This window comes from Rhinolophus hipposideros, assembly GCF_964194185.1.
Source record: "Rhinolophus hipposideros genome assembly, chromosome: 6".
NCBI classification, from domain to species: Eukaryota; Metazoa; Chordata; class Mammalia; order Chiroptera; family Rhinolophidae; genus Rhinolophus; species Rhinolophus hipposideros.
In genome coordinates this window covers 57,072,289-57,090,277 of record NC_138052.1, presented here as the reverse complement: position 1 = coordinate 57,090,277, position 17,989 = coordinate 57,072,289, and the positions used below count along the sequence as shown (strand labels likewise).

Below are 17,989 nucleotides of genomic sequence, written 5' to 3'. Positions count from 1 at the left end.
TGGTAAATATTGAAACCTTTATTTACTCAGCAGATACTGAGGTCAGTCTCACTGAATTCACAACGCATACATTCGTTCTCTCGCACTCGCTCTTTTACGCCCTCCCCTTATTTCCTAGGATTTCTAGCTAAAGAAAATAGGAGTAATTTTCTCTCAAGTTCCCATTAGGACCTTACTCTCCAATCTTTCCTCTTATCAACAATTCCCTTTATCTAAGAGATCTCATGATTTGGGGGAAATGAGATGTAATGAACCTATTTGATAAAGATATGCAAAGAATCTTTAAACTGAAATAGTTTTAAAATAGCGTTGTCACTATTTTTAGGAAAGTTCTGTAAATATGAAACTAAGACAAAATGAGATAGATTTAGAAGAAAGAGAGTTGAGCATCACAGAGCCTATAGAGATAGGTAAAATCAATCTACTTGGGATAAAAGTAAAAGAACATCAGAAATTTAAAAAAGTTTTCCTCATGTGTGGACAACAATCTGTGCATTAGGCCAAAATGACAAATTCCTCAAGGACAGACTAAGTTTAAGGGTGATTTTTGTTGCAAGGCAATACGTTCCTAAGATAGGGTGGATGGTTGATTTTAGTTTCAAGGAAGTACCTTCTCAACATATCAGCAAAAAGCCTGAGAGGTGAAGTATGGGGGGAAATCCATGCTGGGATTAAACGTATGAAAATGTATTAATTAATTAGGATATGCTGTAATACTGGGACCAATTTTTTAACCATCTCATTGCTTGAATACAGTTTTCATTTTGTGTTTTCGTATATAGCGTATTGAATTTTCAATTTAATCTACTAGGGGAAAGATTCCTAGAAACAGAAAGTTGTCATCTTCAAATATGTAATTTATGAGGCAAAAATATGTATACATTTTTGATATGTATGTATGACGCAAGTCAGTAACTCCAAAAAATTATTATTTTGGGAGGATCATATCTGTCAACAACTAATTGTTTTTGCAAACTGTCAAATACATCTGTGGCTATCTGAAAGTACAATTTATCATGAGTATGATTAAGCTGAAAAACTTGCTCACCGAACAGAAACTATAAATGATACTTTAAGAAATAATTTTAAAACCTCTGATGTGTAAAATAACAAAAAAGGTAAATATTCATTGAATAAAAAACTGTAATCTTGGGTATAAATTATAGTTTGAAGTACCAAATAATCAATTTTAGTAGCATACTTAAGATTGTCACCTAGTCTAAGAGTATACACTTCCAGTTATAAGATTAACAAGTTCTGGGGATCTAATGTACAGCATACAGTGATTATAACTAATAAAAGTATATTATATACTTGAAAGCTGCAAAGAGAACATCTTAAATGTTCTCACCGTGAAAAAGAAATAGTATTTGACAGGATGAGGTAAGCTAATGCTACGGTGATAATCATTTTGTAAGTGTAGCAAATCAATATGTTGTACACCTTAAAGTTACAATGTTATGTCAATTATATCCCAATAAAGCTGAAAAAAAATTAAATGTCATAGTCTATCATAACAAAATAATAAAATTACCTCCTCCTTTGGAACAAAAAGTGATCAGCCAGCCAATACCAGCAGCAAAAGCAGTTTGTATGGCATTCACAAAATTTCCTTTAAAAAAACCGCAAAACAATAAAATAAATGAACAAAATAAAGCAAATTTCTGACCAGTTATTACTAGATAATAAAAACAGTTTTCTAAATGTTTTTTTTCCTTCTAATCTCACCCTCTTCCAATCTCCTTTAATATTTAGAATTTCCTAAAAATCCTTTTAACATGTCAAATTCCTTCACTGGCTCTCAATTTCTTCATCCTATAAAATCTAAATTCATTATTTCATTAAGAAACTCAAACTGCTAAGTAAAGCTGTTTGTGATCTGAACTTTGTCTACCCATTCAGCCAGCTATAATTTTCCCCATGACACTCCATTGCAATATTCATCTTTTTGTTAGATTCGTGAAGTGTTGCCAGTTTCCCAAATACACAGTAATCTTTTAATGCTTCCTCTTCACTTTCATGACAGATTGGGTCTGACCTCGTTCAAGAAGTATTTTCTAACCTTTTTTTCTTTTCCCTGAGTTCTTCCATAGCCTTCATCCTTCCCTAAGTTTACCTCTAGCATAATAGTTACTACCAAGTTTCCCTGAAAACAAGACCTACCTGGACAATCAGCTCTAATGTGTCTTTTGGAGCAAAAATTAATATAAGACATGGTATGGTATGATATGATATGATATATTATATTAAAGACCGGGTCTTGTATTAATTTTCACTCCAAAACATGCATTAGAGCTGATTGTCAGGCTATGTCTTATTTTCAGGGAAACAGTACGTTTAGTTTTTTTTTTTTTTTTTTAAAGGAGGACGCAGGTCACAGTGGCCCACGCAGGGATCAAATCAGCAACCTTGTTGTTATTAGCACCAAGCTCTAACCAACTGAGCTAACCAGTCACCCACTACATTTAATTTTAATGGTTTATGAATGTCTTCCTAAAATAATGAGGTCCCTCCAGGCATGAATTATGTATTTTATTACTGCAGCCTTATCATTTAACACGGCTTTAGAGACATAACTGGTATTCAATGAATGATAACAGCATCACTTTGATGTGACTACTATCATTTCATGGGTCGTATAGAGTAATTAAATAACCCACCTAGAGTCACTTGATGAATTAAAAGCCTAAGATTAGCGTTTTTAAACTTTAAAATTAAACAAGATAGGCATGAATTTACTCCCTGATATAATGTACTTATTAAAGCAATAAAGCACTTGGTTTACTAAACATTTAGTTGTACTTTGAAAGTTGCTTTTTCATCTAGTCCTATCTCATATCCATTCCCCACATCTTAATTGTTTTAGTTTCTTTACACATATAATTCATTTGTTAAATGCCTATTGTGTAGTAGAGGTCAGAACAAAAGGCACGATTATCTCCTAAGCAGCATGGGAAAAATCCTTTACTATGATCAAAATATTAATACTGCCACTGAAAAATTTAAAATACCAATTTCACAGTATCCTTGAAAATCAAGCAAATTAAGAAAATAAAATTACCTGTCCATAATTCTGTCACTGTACTTCTAACATGCTGCATGGCGAAACTCACTAAACTTTCCTTTGATCTGTCACCATGGTATTTCACTGCAGCCTATGTTTTTTTTTTTATAAAGAGAGAAACATCTTTTACTTTTTCTTTTTAAAATACACTAGAAATAACAACAAATAATTTTGACACTACATTATTTTCACTAATACAATAAGAACGGTCTCTCAAATGTACAGTGTATTTCCAAATGATATGTTGAGACTCTGGATTGTATAGATTTCATGGAAGACATTTTAGTAATACTATTTATAATAATTTTAGTTTCAGTTTTATCACTTAAAACTGGAAAGAAGGGATACCAGAACTTTATATTCAATGAGACAATACCTGTAAAATACTTCATAAACTATAAAGCAGAATATGCATACTGGTTACATTAAGACAGAAACTGAAACTGACAAACATTTAATTTTGAAATAAAGCACAGTATAGACCCTTTAACAACGTGGATTTGAACTGTGCTGGCCCACTTACACTGGGATTTGTTCAACTGCCTGCAATTCAAACCCACGTTGTTGAAGGACCAACTGGAGGTTGGGAATCCATGTATGTAGAGGGCCGACTTAAGACGTGGTTTTTCAATTGTACAGGGAGTTGGCGCCTCTAACCCATACGTTATTATTCAAGGGTCAACTGTAATGGCATCATTATGTATTCATAATATAATCCAAAATGTTTATTATGACTAGAGCCTAATCAGATAGCACCTAAAATAAGATTTAAGAATTGAAACATCCTACAAATTCATATTGTTTTCTTTAGTATTTTCCTTGTTATAAAGTTTCATAAAGCTTAAAAAATGCTAACTTGATCCCTTACCATTCCAGACCTAAAAATGAAGAGGCTGGGATAACTATTGACTCCTTTCATTCGGCAAAGCATTCTATCATCACCACAGTTAACGGCTCCAATTCGAAGTAATCCATCCACTTCTTTAGCAAAGTCTCTCCACTATGAGGAAAAAACATAAGTATTTCTCTGATAAGATCATTTTTCTTCCCTTGAATACTCTTCAAGCTATACATTCTTAAAAGAGGATATTTTTAGCAAATAAAACCATATGTGAAATTATATATTTGTGGTAGTTATAACTACTATTAATAAAAAAAATTCTAGTATGTTCAAACAAACTCAAATAACTGATTAATCAGGATGTGAAACATACATACCGTGGGAGCTAAGTCATGGCAGTGTGAACATCCTGGAGAATAAAAGTTCACAAACCACAGTTCTCCAGAATTAACAGCAGCATCTAAAAGTACATAAAAATGGAAACAACTCAAAATGATTTACTAAAAGATTTTTGCATATTTTAGTTAAAAAATTTCTGTTGAGGTCAGAATGAAATAAATACGGTTAGCCATACATCTTTCATACTGCTTTTATTATTTTCTGTACAGTTTTTCTAAAAGAAGAAAACATTATTTCAATTGTCAAACTAAGTAGTATCTTAAAAAAAAACTCTTCTAAACTCATACTTGAATAAGAAACAGCCTTGAACTGCTTGATATATGTCACCATGAAGCTTGTAAAAAGGAAGCAACAGTCAAACCTCATGTAAGAGTTTGTGTGGATGAGAGAAATGAAAGGCAGGTGGAGGAGGGGGAAAGAGGGAAGGGTGGAGGGAGAGAGAAAAAGAGAGAGGAGAGAGAGAGAGAGAGAAAGAGAGAGAGAGAGAGAGAGAGAGAGAGAGATTTAAGCTCTTCTACAGAGTATAGGTTAAATGTGGTCAATCAATTCTGACAGCTACTTCAAGTTCTGAAAGAATAAAATAAGAGAATTACATGATATAATAAGGACTCTGAAAATTAAATTTAATATTTGCCCTTAAGATATTTGCCTTGGAAAACTGTCTTATTTAAAAAGTATTAGATCAAGGTTTTTTTAACGAGTCAAAACATAAATACATATCTACTAAAATAATAGATCTGAATAGCACATAACATCCAGTCAAGAATACATTATAATCTCTATAGGATGACATAATATAAATCCATGAAATTTATTCATTTAAAAACCTTAACACTATATGTGCTCTAACATGTAAGGTAAAAAAGTGAAGACAATTTGCTTTTGGTTAAAGGGTTTCCATATAATTCCATACCAAAATCACATCAATTTTTAAAAAAAATGTTCATAAGTTATATGAGTAAATTACATTAAGACGTCAAAACACACATACTATTCTAAATATGTGTAACTGATTCAGATTAATCAGTAACATATGCAGGGCTTAATGTTCATCTACATTTCAATTATACACACAAATCTATGGGAAGAACAGTTAACCATACATTACAAAGTGTGTAATTTAGGATTTTATCAGGTGTTTTTTGGCAGCATTTAGAAAATCTGACAAACAGACCACTCTATCTAGTTGGTAAAAATGATTGCTATGTTGACTTAGTCCACCAACTGGTACTAATTTAGGTAAAATCTTAATAGACTTAGTGCAAACTTTAATAGAAATGGGCTATTTCATTAGCAATAAACAAGTAATGAGGCGGTTATTTACGTATAGAAAGAGCAATAATTAGACAAGTATTACTGTTTGTAAGTCATAAATAAAAATACGACGCACAACAAATCTGAATGGCATCTAAATTCAGCATAAAACCTTATCTGCAGTACAAATGTCTCCTATCTTGGTACTTTGTTTTCATACAGCAGTTCTAACATATTTGCCCAGTTCCCACTGTTGTTGAATAAGGTTAAAAATGTTTTTAATACTGTATTATAAAAGCTCAATGGGATGTTTTTACATATTCAGTAACCCAGAACACAGTGTATTTCAAAATGCAAATTTTGCCTCTAAACTACACAACTACAGCTGATGTCTATTAATATCTATGGGACTATAATTAATAGCTTTTTAAAAAATGGCAGAGGTGCTTTGAGTTCCTCTTTAACTTCTTGAGCTTGTCTGCAAAAGGATGCCTTTATTATGTGGGTACTATTCAGAATGATTAGTTTAAGTGCGAGATGTTGTTTTGCAGATACTATCTAGAACTGGTTTATAAAGACTGATTATATACTTTTATATACGTGTACGTATACATATATGTGTATATATATGCGTACAAATATGCATATACTTTTCTGACATATAAAAATAATATGCACCATGTCTAATGGGAAGTATGAGAACATTAAAAAAAATTGTAAAAAGTTTTCAAGTACAATTGATGTACAACATATTAGTTTCAGGTGTACAGCAGTGGTTAGACGTTTATATACCTTACAAAGTGATCTGTCAGATAAGTCTCACACCGACCTGACAACATATGTAGCTATTACAATGTTATTGACTGTCTTCCCCAAGCTGTACTTTACATCCCTCTATTTTTTAACTGCCAACCCTGGGCTGGGGAGCCCAGTGTGGGCTGGAACCCCTCACTCCTCAATGTGGACCTCTGAAGCTGAAATGTCCCTCCCGATTCTTAACTGCCACATGTGGGTGTGGGACTAGCCTGTTTTGCATCTCCACCTCTCCTACCAGCCAATGTGGCCTTTTCTTTATATCCTTAGTTATAGGAGATATGTTCAGTTAGTCTTCAGCTGGTTCTCAAGAGTGGTTGTTCTATAATTTAATTGTAATTTTGATATGGTCACGGGAGGGGAGCACAGTGTTTATCTACTATGCCATCTTGACCGGAAGTTCAACCAGAACATTTCTAAAGCTTTCAAAGCGGAGTTTATTAATCACATTTTCTCTTCTGTACTGTAGTTGAACATTCTAGAGTAGCACTCCTGATAAAAGTGAACTATATAATTTGCACTAACTCTCCCACTACAACTACAGAACTAAATAAAATACAGATTTTGTTCAACAGATTTCATTTTCAACAGTTTTTCTGTGGAAAGCATCTGAGTTACCAATGCAGTGAAGAATTAGGGGGCCAAGGTGTGGGTGGAGGTGGAAATCAGAGGGCCAACATTTGTCACCTCTAGAAGAGGTAGTTTATAGGTAAGAAACTGAGCAAAGCTTTCAAGAAATTCAAGCTAGAGGGAGAAAAGTTGAGTTCAGGGTACATATAAGGAAGCATCCTGTAAATAAGGCTGAACTGGAAAGTGACCAGTCCTCTCAAAGTCCAAAGCTCAGCTTTCGAATCATTTCAATCTGTTTGGCAAAGCTGATCTGAAATTGTTAGTGACCCTAGCCAGAAGAAAGCACAAATCCTCTCTGGAGGAAGAGAACATACATAACTTTAACTCCACCATTATTTACATAATTAGTTATACAAGAGACAAGACTAGCAACTCAAACCAATAGAAACAATTGGTAATGGAAAGAGACCCACAAACACAAAGTAGGCTAATGTGACATTTACGTAAGTACAACATAATACTACTATCCATGCTTGCTATCTTCCTTGGTTTCTTTAACTTCAGGATCACCTTGTCTTAGCCTCGTAATATGTAGCCTAGCATTAGAGATCTAATGGAAGGGGGGCAGCTTTGCATTGAGCTTATCAGTATTAATTATTTCTGAAAAATTATCTCTAAGGGTTTGTGCCTGTAATTTATTTTTAACTATTATTTTGGGGTCCTATATGAACTATTAGCAGTTCTTAATGTCTTCTTTAAAGTGACATATTGGAAAAAGTGAATCTGTGTGTAACATAACCATCAGGAAAGTCTTTCATTCTGGGTGAACTCATTTGTTAGTGAGCTTGCAAGTTTTGTTCAGTTCCTCCAATTCTATCTCTAATTCTAAAGTTTTCTGCCCCATTGGACCACAAAACACTGACAACCTAGGAGATGAGAGACAATAATAACTACAAGAAAAGCAATAGGTTCATGTAACTACATGGAGAAAAGTCATGATTCTGCCAGCTTGTGACTAGGATATCAGTTCTGAGTACCCACAATAAAAATGAATTCAATTTTCTTCCACTTCCTTTGTAGGGAAGATACGTTTTCGATTCATTTGCCTTAGAACTTATTCAAGTGTTCACATACAAGACTTTTAACAAAGTAATGTACTAAATAGCTACTTGTAGGCCTGAGCTCACCAACATAAATAAGAATAAAATGTAATCCTTGCTTAGGAGGAACTGTAAAATCAAGTGACTGTAATACATCTTTTATAAAGATAATATATGATAAGTTACATATATATGTTTTGTAGCTACTATGCTATTTTAGTTTTCTAAATTAAATGAGATTGTAATGGAGCAAAATAAAACTGAAATTTGATCTGCGGTAAAATATATTGGTTTGAAGTAGAAAAGGAAGAATAAATCTATTTTATTATACAAAGTTTGAAAGTGTAAGAATCTAATCCAATATTTAAAGTTTTCTAGAATGCAGTGGGAAATGCAGAATTGTGTTTTATATCCAATTTCATACAAATCACAAGTAAAATTTACTTCCAAAATAACCACATACTTATCTAAAACTCTAAAATCCAAAAATTCTGAGACTGAAAGAAATTTTTTAAGTTTGCAGCAGCTAACCTGGCATGTAAACCTAGCCTGAACTGATATGGGGCTATGTATAATTATAGATGCTTTAATTTAGTATGTATACTTATACATTTTGCTGCAGAAATACTAATGTTTTGAATATTTTACTGCCCCACATTGTGCTAAGAACTTTATTTTTTGTCAGTGCTGATATTTTTATTTTCTTCTCATCCAGCTTTTATCCTCTATGCATATATTTGTATTCCTTTTGCACAGTTCGTATTATACTGCATGTACAATTTTGTATTAGGCTTTTTTCATTTAACATACTCTTAAATGTAAAAATTTTTTAATAATGTGGAAAATATATAGAAAAAAACAAATATTGGTTCATTATAATTTCAAACTTGTCAGTCATACACAAACACACATGCACAGAATGCTGAGGATGTTGCTTAGCCCTTCCTGAGGATGTTGCTTAGATGAGGAGATTTAATTTCTTCATCTGCAAAATGTGAGGAATAATTGTGGTCAGGAAAATCATAAAAGTTCATTAAGACAATGGAAGGAAAGTTGATGATGATAAAAGAAACTGTGAAAATCTTAATTATGGTTGTAGAACATTATTTAATATATAATATATACCATAAACTTTGCAAAAATCCAAAAAATTTCTAAATTTTAAATACATCTGTCCTCAAGTGTTTTATATAAGAGATTGGTATCAGATTAGTATTGGAAAATTGTATGCCCACAGACTTACCAAATTCTCTTCTATCCAATGTTATGATTTCAGGATCATCATCATAAATACCTAATTTTAAAAGTATGTAAAAATTATAAAATTAAAAACAACATAAAAATTACCATAAAAATAATCATAAAAATTATTTTTATCATAAAAATAATTTACCTAAAAATAGGTTACTCACTCCTGTTTTAATCATCAAAAATCAGATTACTATGCTAAATCTCATAGTTGAAAAATATGCAACAAACTAAGAATAAAGCTAACAGTACATAAAACCATTGGTGATATATTTAAAGAATAATCGAAAGATTTTTATTTTCTATATGGACCATCATAGGTGTATTTGTGGGATTCCTAATGTTCACATAATTTCATCTCCACGAAAATTTCTATAATTTTTTAAATCTTTTTATTTTGAAATAATTATAGAATTACACAGGAAGTTGTAAAAATAGTACAGATTCCCATGTACCTTTTATCCAGTTTCCCCTAATGGTGACATGTTATATAGTTTCAGTACAATAAACAAACCAGGAAACTAGGACTGGTACATTACACAACTAGACTACAAACCTCATTCACTTTTCATTTATGTTTTTAGTAAATTGTATTATTCAAAATTATTTTCTATGGCCACAAATCCTAGAATATTTGCAGAGGTAGAGACAAATTTATTAAGTAAATATAAATTTTACTTTCATAATAATGAAAATCAACGTGAGACAATTTCTCTCTCATTACTATATAAAATACCCAAATAATATTAATGATAGATATAGACCCGGGGTCAGCAAACTTTTTCTGTGGAGGCCAGTTAGTAAATATTTTAGGTATTGTGGGACATACGGTTTCTGTCACAACTACTTAACTTAGCTCCTAAAGTGTGAAAGAAGCCATAGACAATATGTAAATAAATGAACATAACTCTATGGGCATACCTCAGATATACTGTGAGTCTGGTTTCAGACCATCGCAATAAAGCCAGTATTGTAATACAGCAAGTTGTAATCTTTTTTCTGGTGGAGGTTTTGCCTCCAATTTGTAAAAAAAAACCCAACCAAACAAACAAAAAAAAACCCCTATCTGTGAAGTGCAATAAAATGAGATAAGGTGCGCCTGTATCCAACAAAACTTTTTTACAAAAAAACAGATGGCAGGCTAGATTTAAGCTGTGAAATGCAGATTGCTGATACCTTATACAGACTATCAAGGTGTAGTGAATATACTTGAAAATACTTCTTTGAAAAGCAAGTCAGTCTTGAGAAACAAATAACTCCAGTTATAAATTGAAAATATTTTATTCAGTCTAACATAAAAGCATACTTCAGTTATTATCTTGTATTTAAGGTTAATTAATGACTTAAGAGAAATAGTAGGTACCTGAATGCTCCCTTTTACCTAGGTACATGTGTTTACTTTACCCCTCCCTTGGTTTAGTTTACTCCTGCTCTCGCCTCATTTCTTATTCCTGTCAATACCTTAAACCATTAAGGATGGCATTTCTACTGAAGTGACCGCTATTAAACTTAAAGGATTAAATTTTAGCCTTTCTTGGAAAACATGATGCTCTAAATATATTGAAAGGCTTTAATATTTAACTTCTAATGCAAATATTTTTAATTAAATATTTTTAAATTAAATTTTGAAAGTATTTAACAAGATTATAACCAAAACACCTTCACATCTGTGCAGATAATATCTACATACCACCTGACTTTCCTTTTGAATTCCACTCCCATGTTAAAGAGTTAAGGTGGCACATATTAACTACATGAGCTAAGTGGTAAAACACAATTTTCTAAATTTACCTAAATAAAAAAGAAGAATTTCATAAGGAATATCATATCTCACCAAAATCATAACGATAATAATTCCAGCTTTCATACTGGCCTCCTTCTTGATTATCTGCAAGTCCCTTTTCTCCGTATTTGTCATACTTTTTCCGCAGATCTTCATCTTTGAGTACTTCATATGCTCTATTTATTTTTAAAAATTCACTATGTGCATTTGGATTATTCTATTAAAAAACATTAGATATAACATCTGTTTCAGATACACAATCAAGTCTCTTTAGAACCTATATGTAGAGTTAACTTATTCCTGATATTCTGGGAGAATCACGATAAGGAGCAGTAGTAAAATATGAAGTAGGTTATCATGGGTTGAAATAAAAAAGGATTTTTAAAGAACTACAATCTTAAAAAAAATAAGAAAAGTAACAGAGGAATGAGAATTGATGACACAAAAGGCTGACAAATGTGGTCATACAACATAAGTCATTCCTTCTAAGAAATACAACTGAGAAAAAACTTATAATTGGAAAACCTCAATATTGTTAAGTATTGTTACCCATAAAACAAATACAAAGAAATTTGTATGTTATTTTTCTATCTGAGGCAAAACTAACATATTAACACAAAAGTGTGTGTCTCAATCTATCAGATAATTACATAAGAACTAGTATCATACTAATAACCAAAACTGCATTGGAAATACTTATTTATTACTGTTTCAAAGAATTGGTTTTTTGAAGAATGCTTTCATCTAAATAACATCTAGTTGTACAAGGTCTACAACTTTCATATGGAAACTTAAAAAAATCACATTCTAAAATTTAAAGAAAAAAAAACCCTAAAAACAACAGAATGTAGATTTCAAGGAAAGATCATCAACAAGACTCTTAGAAAAATTTTGATTCTAGTGCTTAGCTTTATGCATTCAAAATTAAATAATCCTATTTTAAAAATTCTACCTAGAAAATAGAAAATTATAACCATATCTTTCTCCTTGACAAGTATCAAATCTCAATATGAAAAAATTAGATAAATTATAAAAATACTGTAAGAATTAAAACTAATTTAGTTTTGAAAATTTTTATTATTGTGTACATACTATTTATAAGTGGAAGTAACTGCATTTGGCCACACTCAAGTTTATAATATTTCCTGACCCTGATCTTAGACTTGTGCATTGGTGAAAATTGAAGCACTCTATTATTAGCATGCTATTACTGCCATTTGTAGGAAGCCATATTCTCTAAGATCTAAGGAAATAATTTTTGTTACTATTCCAAATACTTGATCTCAAATTACTTTACTAAGAAAACTACTTCAACTACTTCAGACACAAAGTAACTGTCTACTTTGGGAATAACATCTGTAACAGAACTGTTGGAAATTAGTTTTCAGATTAAGAGGGAATTGAATTTTTGGTACTGACATTCATTCATACTGTTCTAAACCAGAACCTTTTGCTCTTCTGTTTTTAGTACAGAAATTAAATTACAATTTTTGATGTGATTGTTCTTAAACATTTTGAGCACTTAACTTTAAAATAACTGAAACAGATATCAAAAATTACTAAAACATTAATCAGATATGTTTAAAAATAAATTTTTACCTACCGGGTTTTTATCAGGATGAAGCTTCAATGCCAATTTCTTGAAAGCTTGTCTAATTTCTCTACTGCTTGCAGTTTTGGATACGCCAAGTAAACTGTAAAAATCCTGATCTGTGCCGACAAAAATGGCCATAGACACTATTAGAAAACAAAGAATGACCCTCTTCAAGTCTCTGATATAGTCATCTTTATTTAACCAGACACCCATTCTTTTTCTTATAGGAGATCTGATTTAAGTGAACATTAAGATACACCACGGGTTCCAGTTGATGTAATATGCAACTTTGAGAATTTCTGTCCACATTACTCCAATGGTGACTTGAACATCATGAAACTTTCTCCCAAGTGTTAATCTAAAGAGAGAAAACCAAGTAGTTAAAGTACATTTCAAAAATCACAAATCCAGTAATAACACTATTTATTAAATAACACGGTCAGCAGTACAATATCCACCAAATGTCAAATCAGGGTGAGTGCTTCAGGCTCTTATTTTTTGAGGGCCCCTTTCACTTCTTCCATACCCAGGTATCCAGATTTGGGAAATCACTCAGGGTAGCAAGCAAAAGGTAGTGAGTGTGTGGTTGTGTTATAGCTAGCTAGAACACTTTAAAAACAAAGTCAGCAATTTGTTCTGATCAGCACCAGAACACAAGGGAGGGGTTTCCTTCCTTTTTCTACCCAACTTAAGCATTCCGTTTCCACTGGCTTCCTTTTGGGCCACTTCTTCACCGCTTTAAAGCTATCCGGTTTTAGAGCTCCCGGATGGCTCAGTTCGTTGGAGTGTGTCCTCTCAACCACTAGGTTGCCGGTTCAGCTCCCACAAGGGATGGTGGGCTGTGCCCCCTGCAACTAACAACGGCAACTGGACCTAGAGCTGAACAGAGGGAGCTTAGTTGTGGCACCCTCCACAACTAAGATTGAAAGAACAGCAACTTGACTTGGAAAAAGGCCTGGAAGTACACACTGTTCCCCAATAAAGTCCTGTTCCCCTTCCCCAATAAAATCTTTAAAGCTATCCGGTTTTCATTTTAATCAGATTTCACTTCAGGAAATATCCTTTGAAAGGACTAGAGGGAAGCACAGCATCGTTCCAAAGGTTATTTTTCATATAACCCTTCCAAAAATGACAGTGAATTTATATTGTTACAGTAGACAACTTACAAAGGCCATTTTTTTACCCGAGTTTTTTCTCAGGTGATTGATTACATTATATCTAAGTAGAGACTACCAGAATAATAACTGCAAGTTAACAGTGTAATTTTATTGCACAGTTTACATTTGGTATAAATACAGAAAAACGGAGTCAGTTATTTAGACATGCTCAACTGTGTAGGGAAAAACTGAGCTCCACTTTATCTGATGACATTTAAACTTGCATACTTCCAAAGATCTCAATGCTCTGAAAAATCTAACCTTTCTAGCATCCTGTTTCTGCTTTCTTCATTTAATTCTAAATGTCTAATTTTTTTTTCCTCCTTACCTGTGGTCTTGGGCTCATTTCTAATCCCTTTTTCATGCCACCAAAAAAAAAAAAAAAAAAAAAACCAAAACAAAACACCTTTGTAAAATATAGTGATGGATATTAATCTCCAGACTAGAAAATGATTGGGGAAAAACAGATAACAGATAAGTGGTATTCTCAAACACCACTTTGGGACAAGTGGGTTCTCTGCCTAGCAGTTGTTCTCCGCGTGGGTGTGACTGCCTTGCTCTGTGCTGAGCTGCGCGGGCAGGTGGCGAGACGCTGCAGGTAAAGGCAACACGAACGCCTTCTTGCAGCCAGCGCTCTAGAACGGGAAGCAGGGAGAGGGTAGAGGTGGACACACTGGATGAAAGACATGGTCAAGTGCTGTCGGTGTGTGAAGTCTCAGGCCGGAAGAGGGAACAAGAAGCCCGAGCAACTGAGGCTAAAATGGGAAACTGGAGCAAGAAACGGGGGAACCGCTGGCCGGAGATAGGGTGGTACAAGTTAACAGGGAGGAAGACGGGGAGCCAGGACACGGTAAACCAGCCGCCGAGCGGAGAAGAGGGCCAATTCAGGCGTATGCTAGTTCGGCCCTGCCTTTTCGGAGGGCCCAGGGACGTCGCCGGCTCCATTAGAGCCCCGGCCCAAGCCCACCTCGGTGTTGCGGGATCGCCTCCTGCAGCTACTCCCCCATCCTCGATCCCCGGCGGTGTACCCTACCCCGCCGAGCGCAAGCTGTGCGTGCGGCAGGGAAGCACGCACTCTCAGACCACCGGGCCGGGCCGCCGCACTCGGGAAGCGGGGAGGACGAGCAGCGCCCGCAGCAGGGCGTGAGGCCACCTCCGGTCGGGTCCTCGCACGCCGGTCTCCAGGGCGAGCCGGGGCGGGGTCTGGCGCGGGGCACTGTGGGAAAGGCGTGGATGGCACCACCCGGGAGGAACGGCCGCAGGCCTTGCGGGTGCAGCGGGGTGGGGAAGACGGTGTAGGTTTAGGTTGACGTGGCCGTCCCCGCGAAATCCGGCTCCGGTTTCAACCCGGAGCTGAGGGACATGCTTTAACAGCAAAGTCCACGCCTCGCCCTTCTGGAGCTGGGCTAAGCCCTGGGCGGAAGGCAGGACGACAAGGCCCGCCCCTTCCTGCTCCCGTTGCTATGGTGACGGGGAAACCCGGAGGGCGGGTTTAGGCTTGCGATTTTCCTGTGACCCTCTTCTTAGAGGGAAGGGAGGGCTATACAGGATTTTTCTGGTTGGTTGGTGCGTGGGACACAAAGCGGGAAATTTTGTGGAAAAAGGAAAGCTGGAATGAAGTGATACTGATTTCAGTGTGAGACTAGAAGGTTGAAGAGGTAGTAGTTTTGTCATGCGGGGGTCTCTGCTCCTGCTCCTGGCATGAGAATGTAGGATTTGGTGAGGCCAAAAGGGAACAACACCCACGGAGCCACAGATAGGGGAGTTATACCACTATATTCTCGCTGGTGGCTGGGTTGGAGACACAGGAAGCAAGAGCCACACGATCCGAAACCTACCGTCCACTTCTCTGCCAACCAACCCCACTTGTTAACAGCAATCCTCCCAATCCGCTGTGCTAATTGCAGTCCGTGCTTGTTAGCTCAGCCATGGCAGTTCTATCAGTGGCTAGTGACTAACTCGTTACAGTTGATGCCCATCTACTACCTGAGCCAGTACCTTTCCACGTGAGGCCGAGATCCTAGAAACTGCTCTGGGACTCTGTCCCCACAACTTTTCCCATCTCAGCCCTGATTCAGCCATTTCTATAAGAAGCCCTGGATCTTTTGGAGAATGATATTTACATAGCAAGATCTAGGTGCTGGACATGTTCTGTGCTTTAGGGATGCTGTTACTTCTAGGCCTTTTCAAGGGTTAGAAAGGAAATACACATGTACACACGCGTTCACATTTACATATATAAAACTAAGCACTTACACCAAAACTTCCAATTCCAATATAATGCCTCAGGAGTTGTCATGCAGGGTGTCATGCAGAGTTTCAGCTCCCACTCCCTGCACAAGAACACAGGATATGGTGAGATCTTACCACTATATTCTCGCTGGTGGCTGGGTTGGAGACACAGGGAGCAAATATCCTCCAGTAGCCCAACAAGGGGTCTTTCTGCACCCCAGTATCTCTGGCAGCCGGGCGAGACGCACACAGGAAGTAGGATCCACATGATCCGCAATCTGCCGTCCACTTTTCTGTCTACCAATCAACCAACCAACGCAGTCATGGCAGTTATATCAGTGGCTAATTGGCTAACTGGTTACAGCTGATGGCCAACCAGTCACAGCTGATGGCCAACCAGTCACAGCTGATGTCCATCTACTACCTCAGCCAGCACCTTTCCACATGAGGCCGAGAGCTTGTAAACTGCTCTCTGGGAATTTGTCCCCAAAGGAGTCATTTTATTCTACTTTTCTTCTTTACATGTCTAGCTCCTTTCTTGACAACGAGATACGTGGTTCCCCTTATCCTTGACATATATATGTACTTAACTTTCAATCCCCATATGTAATCAATCTCCAATTGCTGTGCAGTTTGTACTGGGCTGCTCTCCTGAGCAGATGCTCCACTCAGGTTTTTTATTTACTCAGGTTCCAACCTATGTCAGGCTGCCCTCGCACAAGGACACACAACCTGAGAAGGCTCCAATGTGCAGTCACTCATACTTCTCCTCCCCAACACCTTCACCCCCAGCCCAATATGGATACACTCCTCACCTTGGTTGGACTCTGACAGTGCCAGCCCCACCTAATGGCTTTTGATCTGAATTATTCAGGATGGGGATGGGCCATGATTATTTTTTCATAATCATTTAAGCTATATTTCGAAGAGAATATTGTAGTAGGGCAATACTACATATAGGAAAACTGGCTTGGAGACTGTTGCAATAGGCCAAGTAATGATGATGGCTTGGACTAGGGTGCAGTTAGTTCACATATAGAGAAATGAACAGATTCAAGAAAAAAAGTTGGAGCTAATACATTTATAGAATTTGGTGATAAATTGGTCATGATGGGGAAGACAAAGATATTTGAAGTCATGTCTCTACTTCAGATAATTGACATCAGGGATGTCCACTTCAGTGAAACCAAGGACTTACCAGTCTCAGTATAATAAAACTTGAAACAACATCTTGATCAGATATATACGTGAGATATTTTAGAACAAGGGGACTGTTTTGTTTCATTTTTAATTCCATCTGAGGAATTGCAACTCATCTGTCAAGACCCAGTTCATGTTTCTTCCTAAAAATAATTTTCTGTGAGCCGTTCAAGCATATTTGATTGCTCCATATTTTACTATAGCATTTATCATGCCATATTGTAATTACATTTCATTGGTTAGTCTTCTATAATGAATTTGAGCTCAGGAATCAAATTTTATTTACTTTTCCCCTCAATGCCTGGCTAGAACAGTACTTGGAGTCTATTCAACACATGCATTACAATGGAATGAAGAATCAATATTTATTATGTGTAAAGAAGAAAGAATGGCCCTTTGTTTCTAAAGTCCTTATTGTCTGTCCTGGGTGAGGGGCATGAAGAATACACATTCACATGTAGAAATATATGGTAGTGTTGAATAAGTGATTTAAACAATGTTTCATAGAGACTCAATTTGGGGATCGAGTGCTCAGAGTAGAATGAGAGGAGAGTATGTGTGTTTCTACACAAAAAAAGAATTCCTTAATAGGCTTGAAATTTTAGAATCAGGTAGAATCTTTGAAGTCATGAAATTAATTTCTTAAATTCATAGAGTAGAAAACTGAGGCCCAGAGAAGTTGATGAGTGACTTGCCCAAAGACACACAAATGTAAATGATTGAAATAGAAATAT

At 35.7% G+C, this 17,989-nt stretch overlaps 1 protein-coding gene across 2 annotated transcripts in view; it reads right to left on the bottom strand.

Annotated features, from left to right (window-relative positions):
* The window catches only part of DNAJC10 (DnaJ heat shock protein family (Hsp40) member C10), a 48,835-nt gene extending 33,566 nt beyond the window's left edge, over nt 1-15,269 (bottom strand). The window contains exons 1-8 of one of the 2 annotated variants that reach the window (XM_081050911.1): nt 14,791-15,269; nt 12,676-13,024; nt 11,124-11,289; nt 9,285-9,335; nt 4,283-4,365; nt 3,933-4,064; nt 3,062-3,155; nt 1,535-1,612 (exon numbers count right to left, since the gene is read on the bottom strand). In XM_081050911.1, the coding sequence (XP_080907037.1) occupies nt 1,535-1,612; nt 3,062-3,155; nt 3,933-4,064; nt 4,283-4,365; nt 9,285-9,335; nt 11,124-11,289; nt 12,676-12,879 (808 nt within the window). In that variant the 5' untranslated portion in view covers nt 12,880-13,024; nt 14,791-15,269. The remainder of the gene's footprint in view (nt 1-1,534; nt 1,613-3,061; nt 3,156-3,932; nt 4,065-4,282; nt 4,366-9,284; nt 9,336-11,123; nt 11,290-12,675; nt 13,025-14,790) is intronic. The other variant, XM_081050912.1, reaches the window with a different exon arrangement.
* Nucleotides 15,270-17,989: the final 2,720 nt, after the last annotated feature.